This window comes from Thermothelomyces heterothallicus (assembly GCF_042370625.1).
Source record: "Thermothelomyces heterothallicus CBS 202.75 unplaced genomic scaffold P884_scaffold_13, whole genome shotgun sequence".
In the NCBI taxonomy this organism is placed as follows: domain Eukaryota; kingdom Fungi; phylum Ascomycota; class Sordariomycetes; order Sordariales; family Chaetomiaceae; genus Thermothelomyces; species Thermothelomyces heterothallicus.
This window is the reverse complement of record NW_027192574.1, coordinates 233167-248318: the sequence shown is the minus strand read 5'-3', so window position 1 is coordinate 248318 and position 15152 is coordinate 233167. Positions and strand designations below refer to the sequence as shown.

Below are 15152 nucleotides of genomic sequence, written 5' to 3'. Positions count from 1 at the left end.
GGGAACGCAGCGATTCAGTGAGGAGGGAACAGGGGGGGGAGGGACCAGGAGGGTCTGATGCCAGGGGGGATCTCGGGGAAAAAAGAAAAAAAAATAGTGGGGTGCGGCACCGGCTCCAGAGGTACCGTAACTTACAGAGTACCTTACCCCGGTTACGATACGCGGTATGTCCGGAGTACCACCAAATGGATGGTTGTGCAGAGGTATCTCACCCAACTCGCCTAGAACCTTCCGCCCTGCACCTGCTGCAGCCCCGCTGCCCTCCATCAAACTTGACCAGTGTGTGACTTGTCAAGGCGGAAGCGGCACGCTTGGCGATTGCGGAAGGTTCTTTATCGCAATCATCTTGCAGCGTCGTAATGAGAAGGCCTGCCGTGATGGGATGTGCACAAGTTGTTGCCAGGTACCCACGGTTGAGTACGGCAGTGTTGTACCGTACACTCAGGTAGTGTAGTGTAGGGCAGAAATGGGTGGGGTGATGGGACACAGGAATGATGTGTAAAGTTGAGGAAAGCCAAGCGTGGGGTGAGAGAAAGATGATCCAGGCGTGGAGGCCACCGCCCGTGGTTGCCCGAAATCGCGTAGCAGGCTCGGCGGGAGGGGATGAAAGCGCGGCGATCAGAGGACAGCATCATCTGTTGGCCAGTCTCGGCTGTCTTGGAACTCTTGGGAGTCTCACTGGACCAGTCTGCCCTCAAGCGCCTTAGCCGAACCCTACCAAGGAAGTTCTTTTGCGGACTTGTACTTCGTGCATACCTACTGCTGCAACGTAAGCACCTTATGTATGGATTGTGCGTACACATAAAATAAAGGCAGTACATTTGCATGTGCTCAGCATAACGTTGGGGCGCGTCCCAACGACTTGTAACTAAGCTGTTGCCCTTCTTGCGAATCGCTGCCAACTTGTCGATAGGCATTGGCAAGTCCTCTCTCTCTCTCTTTCTTTCCTTTTTTTTTCCTCCTAGGAGTTGGCGCCTTACCAGCTGGCTAGAGACTACGCATTCGGAAGGTAAATGCGATGTAATCCGTACATCCTGTTCACCGAGTCTGTGGAGCAGATTCTGCTGATGAAGATGACGCTATCTCCTGCCTCCCCCAGAAATCACTTTGCGCAATCTGGGGCGGTGTGGGCGGAGGCTGAGCTGTCCGTTGTCCACAAATGATTGGGCTCAAATGCGCCTTGGCCTTTCACGACCTGTGACGATTTCCATTCTCAATGCCTCTTTCTAGATGTCTTGCCAAGTGCTATAGCAAAGAAAACAACGCACCGGTGGTCAGCGGGTTGTGCGGCGCATCTGGCGGTAATCTAGCGGTGGCGACTTGGGAAGAAAAAAAAAATACTACGGTATAACTATCCGGGGAAAACGTTATGGTGTAATTACGAATCTCTCTCACGAAATCTCGACGAGGCATCCCGGCTTCACAAATTTCCACAAGCCTGCCATCGCCGAGCGATACTCCGGCCGTAGCCCAGGGTCGGAATCCTGGGCTTTCCTCGGCCGAACCTGCATAGACACAGAATCTCGAGTGTTCGCTTTTTGGGCAAGCAGATCATGCAAACTAAAACGAAGCTGTTCAAGCCGAGGTCGGGTCCAAGGAACGATACGTAGATAGGGCCTGTACCGCCGAGTCGCTCCTTCCTGAAATCACCGAGGGATGTGCAGCGTTGAGATAAGGGTCAACGATGCAATCAGTGGAGTGCGGGGAGACCCAGACCACTCGGCCGTTGTCGAGAACCCGTCGGTCCGGACCCTGGCGCGGCAGACATCATAGGCGTAGTTAAGGGTTAGCCATGACGATGCGTCCTCAATCCTAGCCGTCCGTCACACAGCCGTCTCGAGGCAGACCAAGGTCAGTAACGGGCTTTTTGCGCCGGCAGCTGGGCGTACTGTAGAGTATTTATTTACTAGCGGAGAGCAGGCCAAACGCTTCTCCACGAATGTTGAGTGCAGCCGTTGTCTTGGCTGGGAGATTGCGACGCACCGTGGAGAATCCCAAATCCGGGGTAGTCATCCAATCTCGGCCGCGAGGTGAATCCTGGGAATGGAGGGAGATAAGCGTGGCGCATCACCTCGCTGCCATAGAACAATATCACTAGTTGGATGCAGCTGGGATCCCAGTGTTATGAAGCTTGCCGAAGACGCGACGAATCCCCATGGGTAATTCAGGAACCTTGTGCCCGTGGTATGTACGTGCATAAATACTTAACGATTCGATTTCAACCAAGGGTGCGTCCCATCGCTTAACCCACAGTTCCAGACAGATAGCTCCTTGCGTGGGGGTTTCGGAGTCGTACCGAGAGCTTTATCGCCGTATCAGGGCCCACGGATGCATCACGCCTTCGCCTCCTGAAAACTGGGTGCTTTGCACGGAGCCGCTGCACTACACTAGAACGGGTTTCGCGCTCGGCCCAATAACATCATCCCCTCGTCCGAGTAGGTTCCCTTGTCTCAGCAGGCTCCGGGGCGGGGTTTGGGAGTTGCAAAATGCCGCCAGCATGGTGCAATAAGCCTCGTCCCGACAGGTGATAATGCTATTTTTTCATCCTTGGCGCTTGAAAGAACTGTGATGAAGCGTCTTTCAGCCAGCAAGGTGCATGCGCGTTTGCTCTGACAGAAAACCTGGAAGTAATCCGTACTGTCTCACTTCTCCACGGGGCAGGAGGGACACGCCGGAACCGGGCCGAAGAGCCAAACGCTCGTGCCCTGCAGAAAAAGCTTGCCTGCCACCAACCCGGCTGAGTCAGAAACAAGCGCGAGTTCCCCGTGCTATCTGTCTGTCTGATAACGGACCCAAGGTTCTGAGATCTGGGGAAGCGAAGAGCTTCGAAGACCGCCCACAAGCCGTGGTTTCCAGCACGGTGGGGGGGGGGGGAAGAGGGGAGAGCCCGAGCCACCTCGTTCGGATGATGCCATTGATGTGATGTATGCGCACAATGCGCAGGCACAGGGCAGGGGCACAGGCAGGAAGCATAAGGCAACAATCCTTGGCCTTCGCGCAATAACTACCCAACATACGATTTTTTTTTTGGAATGTTTCGGCCTCTCGCCGAGCTTGTCCGAAGCCCGAGGCCATGAAATCCACCGCAGTCAGCTGGCGAGTCATTTCTCAGTGGTTCGAGAACCCGGCAAGTGCCGTGGTCCACAGAACGACCGAGCAGGTGTACTCCGTATCCGCCACAGCAATGCGAAAATTGCGAGCAACGAGAGAGGAACGGCATAGTTACACGTCGCTCGACCACATTGACAACTCAATTGAACGACGATCATGACGCCCCGAAAGCTGAACGCCCTGAGGCTTTCCTCAATAGTGCCTTATCGCCCTGCTGTGGACGCAGTCCACTTTCACGCTCTGACTTGGCGCGGCTAACTGCACGGAGGTCGATCGCCCGCCTCAAAAATCGCAATTATCCGGCGGCTCCGCAGCGCGCGCCTCTTCCCCTGGCTGCCGTACGGAGTAGCGCAACAATCAGAGAGCCCTGCACAGCTCGGTTTCTGGGCAAGCTGACGGCCAAGACGTCGAGCTGTTTGTGGGGCCCCAATCGAGAAACAAGCCGCTCCAACGGATGCGCGCACATCACAGCGGTCAAACCACTGTTCTGGAGTCGCTTATTTCAATTCTGGTCAACAGTGGGCGGTTTACCTCATACTGCAAGTTGAGAAGGAAAAAATCGGCTTCGTGTTCGGAGATGCCGAAAGTTCCCGATGGGCTGGCGTACGGTCCGTACGTCAATCCGAGAAAATTTCTGAAGGTCCGCTTTTGAAAGGCTCTAGTTATTGGGAAGCAGCAAGAAGAAGAAAACCCTGCGTGGCCACACGGAGAAAACGGTCGAGAACAACGGAACCCCCCACGCCCCCGTTTGACACTCCCCAGCTTTTCTCGGCTCGATCCCGAGATTGGCATGCGCCAACGAACCAGCTAGGACCCCTGCGATCACATGGGGGAGATCCAAATGCAGAGTGGATGGACAGGGCGACAGCGTAGTGTAGTTGTACAGGGGAGAAAGGCAAACCCCTTTTTTCTTCGGTCGGAGGAAGCTGAAGAAGTGTGCACTCCGTCAGTCGCTAATCTCCGCGCTTGCCCCGTGGTGCCAATATAAGCTGTGAAGCTGTGGCGATGAGGCTCCTCATCCCATGGACTTGCCTTTTTCAGGCACGAAAGAGGGCACAACGGGTGCCAAGGCCGCTGCACCGAGATACACCGCCCTTGCAGCGAAACCGCCGCGTCTTCATGCTTTCCGCCCGCCCTCTGCAAGAGTGGAGGAAGCAAACAACGGAGTGGTCCGAGGCGAGATTACTGCCGGCGGATGTACAACCGTAGTGTTGGCACATGTATGTACTGTCGTACGGTACCTGTACCATGCGCCGTATTTTGCAATTGTAAAGTACGGATACACTCGTGTTTTACACTAGTGTGCTTGCTACATCCTCCGCGTAGCCAGCTAGGAGATCCCATCCCCACACCCGGAGAAGGGATTTTGCCCTCGGCAAAGCATGGAAGCCGTAGATCTCGGGCCCGGCATGTAACCCAGCTGCCGGAGAGAGTCAAACATGCCGGTTATCAGCGTCATCCCCTTTTCCTTCTTGCTGCTGTTTTGGGAATGGGTCGAGCAAAGTTTTGCATGGGAACGCCGCCAGCCTGCCTTTTCTGGCCCCGATAGTTATGGGATCTTTGCCGGGGATGCGTCTGGGGAAGCGTGTGTTGGAATGGAGATAAGGCTGCGGTAGGTTCTGGGGGGTTAGATGTTCGCCCTGGCCAGGCGACCGCTGTGAGGAGGGCTCGAGGACGATCAACAACTAGTATAGTTTGCTTCGTAGTATCGACGTGATCCACGTGGTCACACCCTGATGAGGATCGCAATGTTTCGTCCATCCTGACTTAGCTTTTTCCAGCGAGATAACCCCCCTTAAAATTGGGGCCGGATAGATGGAACACGGTAACAGGAAGAACCAGGCTGTAATACGAACTGTTGAAGGACCATCTGATAAAAGTCATGTTACCTTGAGAGTTCCTATGCCCATCCAACTCTCAGTGATCACATGCTAGCCCTACGGTGGTGTGTTGGAGTGCGTCATGCTGAAGGTTGAAGTTGCATGTGAAAGTCAACAAGGGCGAAATGGTTTCGGAAAGCTGTCTTGGGTAACTAGTTATTATAGAACTTTTTCGACAGTTGCCGCCAACAACAAGCGGGTTTAGCTCAGTTGGGAGAGCGTCAGACTGAAGTCAAACTTCAGGAATTCAATCTGAAGGTCGTGTGTTCGATCCACACAAACCGCAAGTTGTCATTTTCTTTTGCACATGCACGGTTCGCCTTTTTGCCTCGTTCCACATCCTCCGTAGTTAGTCCGCAGTCAAGAGGGGGGAACCCTAACCCAGTCTCTTTTCCGAGTTGCTGAAGATGATTATGTAACCTGAAGGCTGTTTCCGCTCGAGGCAGGATTGATGCGTATCCGTCGTGATCGATTTCGGAAACAGTTGCGGTCAGAACTCAAAAAAACAGACCGCTGTCTCCTTTGTGACCTGAAATCCTGGAAATCATCCAGTTTCTGGTTCACTCGGACATACCACAAAGCTAAGCATGATGGATTATTACGCGATCCACGGCCATGACGTCTCGAGTTTTGACCTGCCCTCAACGCGTATGTCCCATTTTCTGCCCTCAATGTTTTTCTGACATTTGGGGACACTGTCACCGCTCCCTCGAAGGAACGAACGACTGACACGTCGGCCAAGACCGTCTCCCCACCGTGTCGGCCGCACAGGCTCTGCAAGACTTGGAGGGGAATACGACCAACTTCATTCCAACCGGGCTCGCAGCCCTCGATGCTTCGCTCAGTCCCCGACTAGATGGTGTCGAGCAAAGTGGGATCCAGAAGGGCAATGTGACGGAAGTATGGGGACCCCCAGGAGCGGGAAAGACAGCGTTCGGGTATGGGCCGAGCACTCTCAGGGTTCATGGCGTCCCGTGCTGCTACTAAGTGATGCTAGACTCCAGGTCGCTGCCCACTGTCTTGAGAAACGCCACCGAGTTGTCTGGGTAGGTCTGTTCCGCCCGCCTTTCTCTCATCGATTGCCCGAGAGGTGTCGCTCACCCTTTTTCCAGACGGATTCCATCGTGTGCCGCTTGGGCGCCTGCGCGCCGTAGTCGGCAGGGTGACCGGTGAAGGCAAAGACGCAGATCCCAGTCGCTTAGACGGCTTCATCCACTACACATGCCCGACCTTGCCACATCTGATTGCACTGCTGTGCAGGCCGACCGCGTCTTGCATACCGCAAGGGACATCGCTCGTAGTCGTCGACTCTCTTTCTGCCTTGGTCAACCATGCCTTCCCAAAGCTTCCCGAAACGCGCCCGACCAGGGACGCAAACGGCAGAAAAGGTCTGCTGCAGCCAGCCCATTTAATCTGAGGACTCGGAAGCTAACCCGAGCGCATAAAAAGAGCCTTCTTCCTCGGCCCGGCGGTTACAGGTTCTCCAGTACATCATCAGCAGCCTTCAGAAGCTGGCGGCAACGCGAAACCTGGCCATTTTGGTCCTCACGCAGTGTGCCACCAAGATGCAGGCTGAACGCGGTGCTACCCTGGTCCCGGCCATCAACGCGAGCGTCTGGGAGCAGGGACTATCGACCAGGCTCGTCCTGTTCCGCGACTGGCTCCTGGATGGCTCAGAAACCCGCGGGTTGCGCTTTGTAGCTATCCAGAAGCTCAATGGAAAGGAGGTGGGCGCCTTGCTCAAGAGCGTCTGCGCCTTCCAAGTGGATCAAGTGAGTGCTGTAGCTGCTCTTTGTTTTCCTCTGTGCTGACCAACACAGACCGGCTTGATTTCTTTGGATTGTGACCACACCCGACAGTCGATGACGTTCACATCTACGCCGGCGCGGAAGCGTAAAATCGGAGACACCGACTTCGAGATTGCGGACAGCGAAGACGAAGACTACGGCTGGGATGATGACGACGAGCTTCCGCCCATGCCGTCGCAGTGGCAAGGAAGCGAGGATCTCTTACTCACCCGAGATCCGGAATCTGATGATGAGGACAATGTTGATGACGAGCAGTCTCCGCAGGATTGCGAAGACGGAGGGCGGCCGTCAGTAGATGATGACACAGAGACTCCCGGAGAAGCGGCCAGACCAAACTACACGGGAAGCCCCTGAAGAGACGCCTGAGCTTCAACACTGGAGTTCACTGGCCGTCACTTTCGAACGCTCGGCCTCAACCCCGGCCTCAACCCCGGCGTCACCCATTCGCCCATGGAGAGCACGCCAGTGCTCGCTCGGGGCCCCTTAGACAAACCGCACTGGCCGACTTAGAACTGTCGGAAGCAGTTTGGATGCGCAACACGGTGAGGCGTGACCAATTGTTTGGCTTCAGTGCCGCGAGCCCGGCGACCATTCGACCGCCCTCAACCACGAAGGTTCTCGCTTCGATACAGTCACATCATGCACGAACTGGCCGAGAACCTTTTAGACGTCTCGACCACTGAAGCACATGATTTCCAGTCACTGCTGCCATCGCTTTGTTCGCTATTGTTGTCGAGTACCCCCGGAGGAAGGGGCAGTCCGATATGTTTTGCTGGCCTCGGCGTGGCAACTCTGCATACCGAAACAATACGGACCGTTTCATCGGATGAGGAGGGTAGCATAGCAGATCTACGTTCCAGAAGCGCAACGCAGCAGCGAAGTGATGAGCAATTCTTGCTATTCGAAATCTGGTTGTCCGATTGGCCCCCCAACCCCCCCCCCCAACCCCTGGGCAGCGGGGCCGGATGCATTGGCGATCAATTGGAGCTTTGATAGGAGGTTTGGGATGAAGTCAGCGGTGGTGGGTATTCGTCATGAGAGTCACCCGTGCTCCCCGGAGACTTGCTTGGCCCAAAAGAAAAGAGAAGAAGAAGAGAAACGGGGAAGCTGCAGCCGGTGAAGCTGTAGCCCATTCCGGCTGTCGAGATGCCGCGGCGCTATCGGCTGGGAAGTGTGTTATTCTCATGCCGTCATGGCGATCTCGTTTGTGGGGCGCCGGGTTGAATCCGGGCCTGGCTCTTTCTCCGCGGCGCGGCATCCTACTAACGTTTCGAGCATCATGATGTAAATGTACGGAATGCTTAATCTGCCCAAACTCGACGTTTGCAAGAACCCTCACTCTCCGGTCCCAATCACAACGCGCAATTCGCACAGTACATTCGTCTCCGCATGCCGGGAGTGGTTGCGATTGAAACGCTTCGGCCCCAACGGCTCACTTGCATAGATGATGTGTAACGGATATGCAGCCCGACTTACCCGGCCGTGCCCTGAAGCCTAGGCCTTCCGACTCCCTCGCCCCCCCCCGCGCCTGCCTGCGGTATGATCAGCGGGTCGAACCTGGGACCCGAATGGTGCCGCACCTGTGCACTCTCCGTACTCCACACTCTTCAGGTTAGGATTCAATGACAGCGAGAACCTGCACCGACTTCAAGCAGCCGACATCGCCATGTACGTATGTATGTTTGTATGTACGTACGTAAGGTATTGTATGTCTGTATGAACATACGGAGAGCGCTCCGGCGAAATCTTCGCATCGGAGACGAAGCCCACTTTGCAACGACTTCTTGTATGCCCCGCATGTACAGATTATGTATGTACCTAATGTATATCCAGTACATACATGCTCAAGTACATCCATACGATAGCTAAGGTAGATACATGCATGTTCATACAGCCCTCGTTGCTTCTTCTGTGTACAGTACCGCATGTGCATACCTGACATATAGTAAGAATAAACCTTATATATCCCCTTCCCGCACGGCAAGCCGGAACACGCGATATACGGACAACACATGCTGCAGGGTATATCGGAAGGCTGGACGCACGATAGATTGAAAGATCTAGTCCCTATACACTCGTGCGTACGCGGCGCAGCTGAATTGCACAAGGGGTTCCTCCTTTTTTTTTTTTTTTTTTTTTTTTTTTTTTTGGCGCGGTATTGAGAGACGGCCAATGTGTGTCTCTGTGTTCTGCACACCACCCTAAGGTAGCTCTCGTACCCGGGCCTCCTACGGAGTACTACACCTTACATACACCTACACTACGCGATGCTACCTAGTAAGGGTAGGTAAGGTAGGATAGATAGGTAAAGGTGTTATCTGGTAAAGCTACCGTACCCTGTGTTGTTTGGGAGAGATCCTTTCCGCTCCTCCCCACCCGGGATCACCCCTCCTTCTCTTCCCCTGCCCGCTCGTACCTCTTGTCTGTCCAATGCTACCCCTCGGACATCGCTGCAACCCTCGCGCCGCCTCTCGCTTGTCGAACGATTTCCCCCCCACGTGTGGCCGCAGACGTCGAATGATGAATCGGCCCATCTTTACCCTGGCCTCAACAGAGGGTCGAACGGGTACACGCGGCAGTCTCCAGCAATACCGCGGCCGGTGGAGAGCTCTAGAGTATCCCGGGCGGGGAAAAAAGGAGAGAGAGTGTGTGTCTTTTTTTTTGGGGTGGGGATGGGGAACGAGAATACCCCGCCGGGGCCTGCCTGAAGCTTCCGCCTTCCGGGTCGGCTGCGGAGGCGTGCGGGTTGTGGGGTCAGGGGACGGGCCTGCTTCTTCTTTGTTTGCTTGACTTTCGTTCGCTTGTGGTCCGTTCCGAATTGGCTTGCGTGGTGCACATCGCGGGCGTGGATGTGGTGTGATGTTGGCTGATTTTGCATATAACATACTTCGCACAAACAAATCAATTTCTCCTTCTTTAGGTAGGTTCCCTTCGCTCACGCCCCGACACCGGCCGCTGGTGACCTGATTTGAGCGGATCTGGTCTGGCCTGATGTCATGGAGCGATGGGGAATGGGAGTCGGCCGGTTCCACACACCTCGACTCAACATCATAGACGGGGCAGCATTGACGATCCCCCCCCCCCCCCCCCGGGGGCGCGGCCGATGATATGTACGCGGTGCCACGGGATGATACGGTGCGGCATCTGAGAGTCCGGCCGGTTGACCGACGGCGCATTCACTTCCCTGCCTCGCCCTGGTCTGCCGCCGTAGCGAGGGTCGGTCGGTACTCGCCAGTGCTGATGCTCGGCCGCTTCTCGGGGGCGGCCGGTTTACAGATGCGCACAGGGGGTTCCCCGCCCTTGGAGTACCGCCGCCCTGCGTGCACCTTTCATCGTGTTTACATGCAGGTACTGAGCTGGTGAGCATCTGGTTTTTCCGCGTTACGATAGCACCTCCTGGGCCGAATGGTCCCTTGCTCTAGCCATTGCGGGCTGGAAAGAAGAAGGGAAGGGTACTTGGATGTATTGCTGTGGTTCGAGTGCGATGTCGAACGTTGCCTTTTGTTGTCTGTACAATGCCGCCGCTGGTCTGTGTGCCACGCGGCCGTGTCGACACCCTACAGTGAACCATGATGAGGATGTCATCGGGAAGCCCCTTTCAGAGTAGTTCAATTACCTGACTTGAACCTAGGCCAGACTGGAGTGGTTTGAAGAGTCTGCACATGTGTGCTTAGGGCGATTGGTCGATGGAGTTGATGACGAGACGCCTATTGCTGCAAGGGCGAGGAATTTCAGGGGACTCGGAACTGAGCCATTGTCTTCTTCGAGGAGAGCTGCAAGCAAGACTCGACCTTCTTGCCTCGACTTGGCACAACCCGTCGGCGATCGACCTCTGGCGGCGTGGTCAGCTAGAGCAGCCTCGTTCTGGGGAGCGAAGTGCGGAATGAGCTTCTCTTGACGAAAATATCAATGCCATATTCTGTTTGGTATATCCCAGCCAGAAAGAATGGGTACTTGGGCAGATGACGCACTGCAAGAAATGGGAATAGAGCACACAGCCACGCACTGTCCTCGTGGAACACGCCCTCTCAGCCACCGACTCCTCTCTCCTCCATGCTTCAGGTAGCCGTAGCTGCCTTGCAATCTCTCGTCCATGTGTCTCACGGTTTCCAATGCCTTTACCCATCTCCATCTTGATTTGACGCGTAGATGCGTTGCGCCGTGCTTTCGCGATCTGAGCGCAGCTAGGAGCATGAAAACCTTGGGAAGGCGATGAAGACAGCACGCACTGTGCTATGCTCGAGCGCTAGCAGCAAACTCTGAGTGCCATTGCCTCCTCTCACGCACTGTGAGTGCGGTGGGGCCACCTCTGAACCACTCAACATCTGTCCTCCCATTCGCCAATTTCAGACGACATTCAGGAATCTCACATCTCTCACTCCCGCGCTCACAAGACGCCGTGAAGTCGGCTGGTCTATTTCCAATTGCTTCATCGTCAGTCTTTTCTCAACCTTCAGAGCTTGCACTCCTCACACTCAAGGGCGTTTAGTGCCGCATTTTCCCCTAATTTCTCTTTCAGTGAACACAGCCCTGGACAAGTCTGGTACTTGAATTGAGCTGGGCTCGACGAGACGCGGTCATCTGAGACGAATCGTCACTTTGGTGCCATCAAATTCATTCATCTGCTCGTCCTGTATGTCTTCCGTATTGTGTTCGGTTCTATTTCATTCGAATACCACAATTCGACGAGCTTGTTGATGAAGACAAAGAAAAAGAAAAAAAAAAAGATGCACCGAGTCCTCTCTGTCAAACCGCCTGGCGATCTGCCGACCATCAAGCCAACACAACTTTCCGGTCTTCTTCTAGAGCTGACGCGTTCATAGTCAACATGCCCGACGATCAAGTATCCCGGCAAAATGGCGCAACCGATACCGACAATGCCGTAGTCAAGTCTCCCGCAGAAGAGACTAATAAAGCCCCTGCGGAGGAGACTGCTGCTCCAGTGGAGCCTCAACCCTTCTCATGGCTGTGAGTGAGATGGCAAACATCCAGCTACCGGCATGGTATGGGTATGCTCACCACGGCTCAGCCAACCCCATCCGCTGTTCGTTATCGCACTAGTCGGCCCCGAAGAGACGCCTTTCGGCATCCAAAAGGACTTTTTGTGCTTCAAGTCGGCCTACTACAGGAAATATTTCGCCGAGACTCCCAACGAGGGCCTCGAGAACCTCGTGAGACTGCCCGACACGCCCGTCGAGGTATTTGCCTATGCCCAGAACTTCATGTACACGGGGCAGGTCTTCCCAAGTCTCGACAATCTTCCGAGCTACGAGGTGCTCATCGGCGTCTGGAAGCTGGGCCACGAACTGGGCATCGAAGGCCTCTGCGACGCCACGCTCGAGGCCATGGCCGAGTGCCGGCGCGTCACTCAGCACATCCCCGCCACTCCGCTCCTTGTCCAGGTCTGGAAGGACACTCCCGAGGGATCCTCCATCCGCAAGCTGCTCCTCTCATGGGCGGCCGAGTACATGAGGTCGAGCGAGTCCCGAGCCGAGTTTGCCCGGTCGCTCCCCCAGGAGGTGCTGAGCGAGCTGGTGGTGACCATGAGCTCCTTGGACGAATCGCCGCCCCAGGTTGATGCTGCCGGTTCGGCATCCGCGCCCGGCGCGCAGCGTCGCTCGGCGCCACACGAAGCAGACGAGGCCGAAGGGCGGCCCTCCAAAAAGCGGCGCGCGTCGGATGCCGAGGCCAACGGTCCTTCTCCGGTCACCCCTTCTTCCGGTGCTCAGGCCCCCGGCCGGAAACAAGGAGGCCCGAGGGCGTCACTCCCGGGAGCCAAGCCGGGTCCCAAACCCGGCTCCAAGCGGCGCTCGAGCGCAGCCGTTAACGGAGGCCAGCAATTCTCCTCCAACCAGAAGCTCAACTTTTGCGCCGACCTCCTCTCGAGGATGCTTTCCGGGCCTGGTAAGCCTCCAATAATAGCCTTCGTCGCAGCCCCCCCCCTTCCCCTTTTCCCCTTTCTTCCGTCACGCCTCGCCTCTATTATCACCACATCGCACCCAAAAAAAAAAAAAAAAACCCGAGAGGATGAGATATATGCTAACGCGCAAACCCAGGCTTCTGGACGCGAGTCGTGGGGCCGTTCAAAGACCCCGTCGACCCAGAACGCGACGGCGTGCCCGACTACTTCGACGTGATCAAGAAGCCGATGGACCTGACGACGATGAAGGGCAAGATGGACCGGCACGAGTACAAGGACGAGAACGAGTTCCTGGCCGACATGAATCAGATCTTCACCAACTGCTACACGTACTGGCGCGAGCAGGACCCCATGTGGGCGGCCTGCGAGAAGCTGCAGAAGTCGTTTGAGGACAAATATGCGCAGATGAATAAGTGGATCGCCAAGATGGAGGGAGAAGAGGGACACTAGTCGAGATCGTGATTGGGGAGGTGGACGACGTTGATGGCAAGGGGAGATCTCCTGTTGGGATAGGTTTGTTTCATCCTCGTGCTCCTCGAGCTGGAAGGAATTATCTTCCATGTCTGAAAAAGGGGGACTTGAGCTCTCGATGTTGTTGTGATTAAGGACGGGGGAAGAGCAACGGCAAGACAGATTGTAGTATCACAGTTGTATAATTAGCTTAGTCGTCCTGATAATAATACCCTCCAGCTTTTTTATTCATGCTCTTGACACAACCCCGATCAGCTGGAACCCAATTCGAGCTCGTAGTGTACGCTTTAATTCTATAAGCCCCTATGAGGTTCCCATGAATCCCACCCCACACACAAAGGTCCCTCACTCGAAGAACCCCGAACCAATCCTGCGGGTATTGGATTGACGATAAAACAAGGACACTCGGTTGGTGTCAGCTCAACTCCACTTGACACCGAACAGCCTGAACCCCTTGCTCTCTCCGCTCTTCGCCCGCAAAGCGTCGGCATTCTCGAGGTAGATCCTCTGGTGGCCCTGGACGTCCAGGAAGAAGTACTTGTACTCATATTCGCTCTGGCCGGCACGCTTGACGAGGTGAATGCTGACGCGTCCTGCCCCCTTGGGCCCTTGCACCTGATCTAGTCGTCAGTCGTCTGTTGCAACGACCCTTCAGGGAAAAAAAAAGGAGGAAAAAAAGGAAGAAAAAACAAAGAAAAAGACACGAAGAACACTCACATTGAACTGAATCATCATGTGCTCGTTCCCCTGTGCGTCCTTGGTCACCGTCGAGCTGGCCGAGCGCCTGTCAGCCTCCCACAACGTTCACGGGTAAGGGAAGGGGGAAAAAGACTCACGCGATGGGCCGCGCCCGCCGCCACTTGTTATACGTCTCCTCGCCAAAGGCCATGATCTTCTTGCCGTCGCCCAGCAGCTCCAGACACCGCGGGTCTGTGCGGATGCGGTCGACGGCCCGGTTGAAGTAGGCGGTCTTGCTGTCGGGCGAGAAGACTTCCGAGTAGAGCACGTAGCCGACACCGCCCTGTGTTGTCCCCGACAATGTCAATACGCTTCCTTTTTTTTTCTTATTCTCTTTTTTTTCTTTTTTGTCCTTCCTTTCTGCTCTTCTTCTTGTCTTGTTTTGGGTGACGGCGTTGTTGTCTGGGACTGGAGTCCTCAAAGGGGCCTACGCACCGTCAAGACCAGCCCCACGACCACCATGCCAAAGTTGAAGGTCTGCTGCGCGGCGCGCGCAGTCTTCTCGGGGGCCGATAGCTGGGTCCAGGGGACGCGGCCGTCATCGTTGAAGGGGGTCACGGCCCGGCGACGTGACTCGGTCTGGTGTTGTTGATAGTGTTGCGTAGCATAGCCGCGGCGGCTCTGGTAGGAGAATGAGGCCAAGGGAGAAGAGGAAGAGGAGGAGGCGGAGGAGGAGGAGGAGGAGGGGGAAAGTAATTCCGGAAGGGAGCGACAGCGGACGACGAGCTGCTGTAGCAGCGACGGGGGTACTGCTGCCATGGCAGCCTTGGTGCTCGAGGGACGGAGCCGCAGCCCCGAGACCGTGAGTCGATTCATCGTGGCGGCTTTGCGGAGCCCATCGCTGGCGGCTTATGAAAAGCCGGCGTTTGTCGGTGTTAGCGAGGGCTGTGGTTTGGTTCTGCCTTGATTTGTTCGCTTTGGCACGAACCGAACTAAAACTCGAGCGGAGCTTGTTCGCGCTCGAGGATCGATCAAATTGATCGATCATTCAATCGCCAATTGTGAGCGGTGCCAGCCGGCAGTTTCTCTGGTGGGGAACCGGTTCGAGGCTTTGGCGGGCCAAATGCGTGGGGCAAATGTTGCTAGGCTCTAAGCTAATTCGGGATTAGCGGCCGATGTTGATGCCACATGGGCGGGCTCCGGGCTAACCAAAATGTGGCACCTTTCTCCTGAAACGGCCGATTTCACGATCGCAACTCTTCACCTTCGCGACCCTCTTGCTCG

At 55.6% G+C, this 15152-nt stretch overlaps 4 protein-coding genes and 1 non-coding gene across 5 annotated transcripts; 3 read left to right on the top strand and 2 right to left on the bottom strand.

Moving 5' to 3' along the window:
• The first annotated feature begins 5186 nt into the window (after window positions 1-5186).
• On the top strand, window positions 5187-5277 carry P884DRAFT_t108. The gene has a single exon. It is a non-coding gene; the product is annotated as a tRNA-Phe (tRNA).
• Window positions 5278-5578: 301 nt separating this feature from the next.
• On the top strand, window positions 5579-7153 carry P884DRAFT_201908 (P-loop containing nucleoside triphosphate hydrolase protein; the record flags this gene model as incomplete). Its single annotated transcript, XM_069438384.1, has 6 exons — window positions 5579-5639; window positions 5734-5929; window positions 5989-6041; window positions 6104-6379; window positions 6441-6763; window positions 6812-7153. The coding sequence occupies 6 exons, from the start codon at window positions 5579-5581 to the stop codon at window positions 7151-7153; spliced, it is 1251 nt and encodes a 416-aa protein (XP_069297011.1).
• Window positions 7154-9734: 2581 nt separating this feature from the next.
• P884DRAFT_278076 (uncharacterized protein) lies at window positions 9735-10894 on the bottom strand (the record flags this gene model as incomplete). The annotated part of the gene is made up of 5 exons (XM_069443149.1): window positions 9735-9840; window positions 9870-10050; window positions 10084-10166; window positions 10500-10603; window positions 10820-10894. 5 exons carry the CDS (start codon window positions 10892-10894, stop codon window positions 9735-9737), a joined length of 549 nt encoding a protein of 182 aa, XP_069297010.1.
• A 733-nt stretch (window positions 10895-11627) lies between these two features.
• P884DRAFT_270211 (uncharacterized protein) lies at window positions 11628-13169 on the top strand (the record flags this gene model as incomplete). The annotated part of the gene is made up of 3 exons (XM_069442328.1): window positions 11628-11767; window positions 11829-12703; window positions 12856-13169. The coding sequence occupies 3 exons, from the start codon at window positions 11628-11630 to the stop codon at window positions 13167-13169; spliced, it is 1329 nt and encodes a 442-aa protein (XP_069297009.1).
• A 441-nt stretch (window positions 13170-13610) lies between these two features.
• On the bottom strand, window positions 13611-14744 carry P884DRAFT_202000 (TIM21-domain-containing protein; the record flags this gene model as incomplete). The annotated part of the gene is made up of 4 exons (XM_069438388.1): window positions 13611-13805; window positions 13908-13962; window positions 14027-14211; window positions 14364-14744. The coding sequence occupies 4 exons, from the start codon at window positions 14742-14744 to the stop codon at window positions 13611-13613; spliced, it is 816 nt and encodes a 271-aa protein (XP_069297008.1).
• Between the last annotated feature and the right edge of the window lie 408 nt (window positions 14745-15152).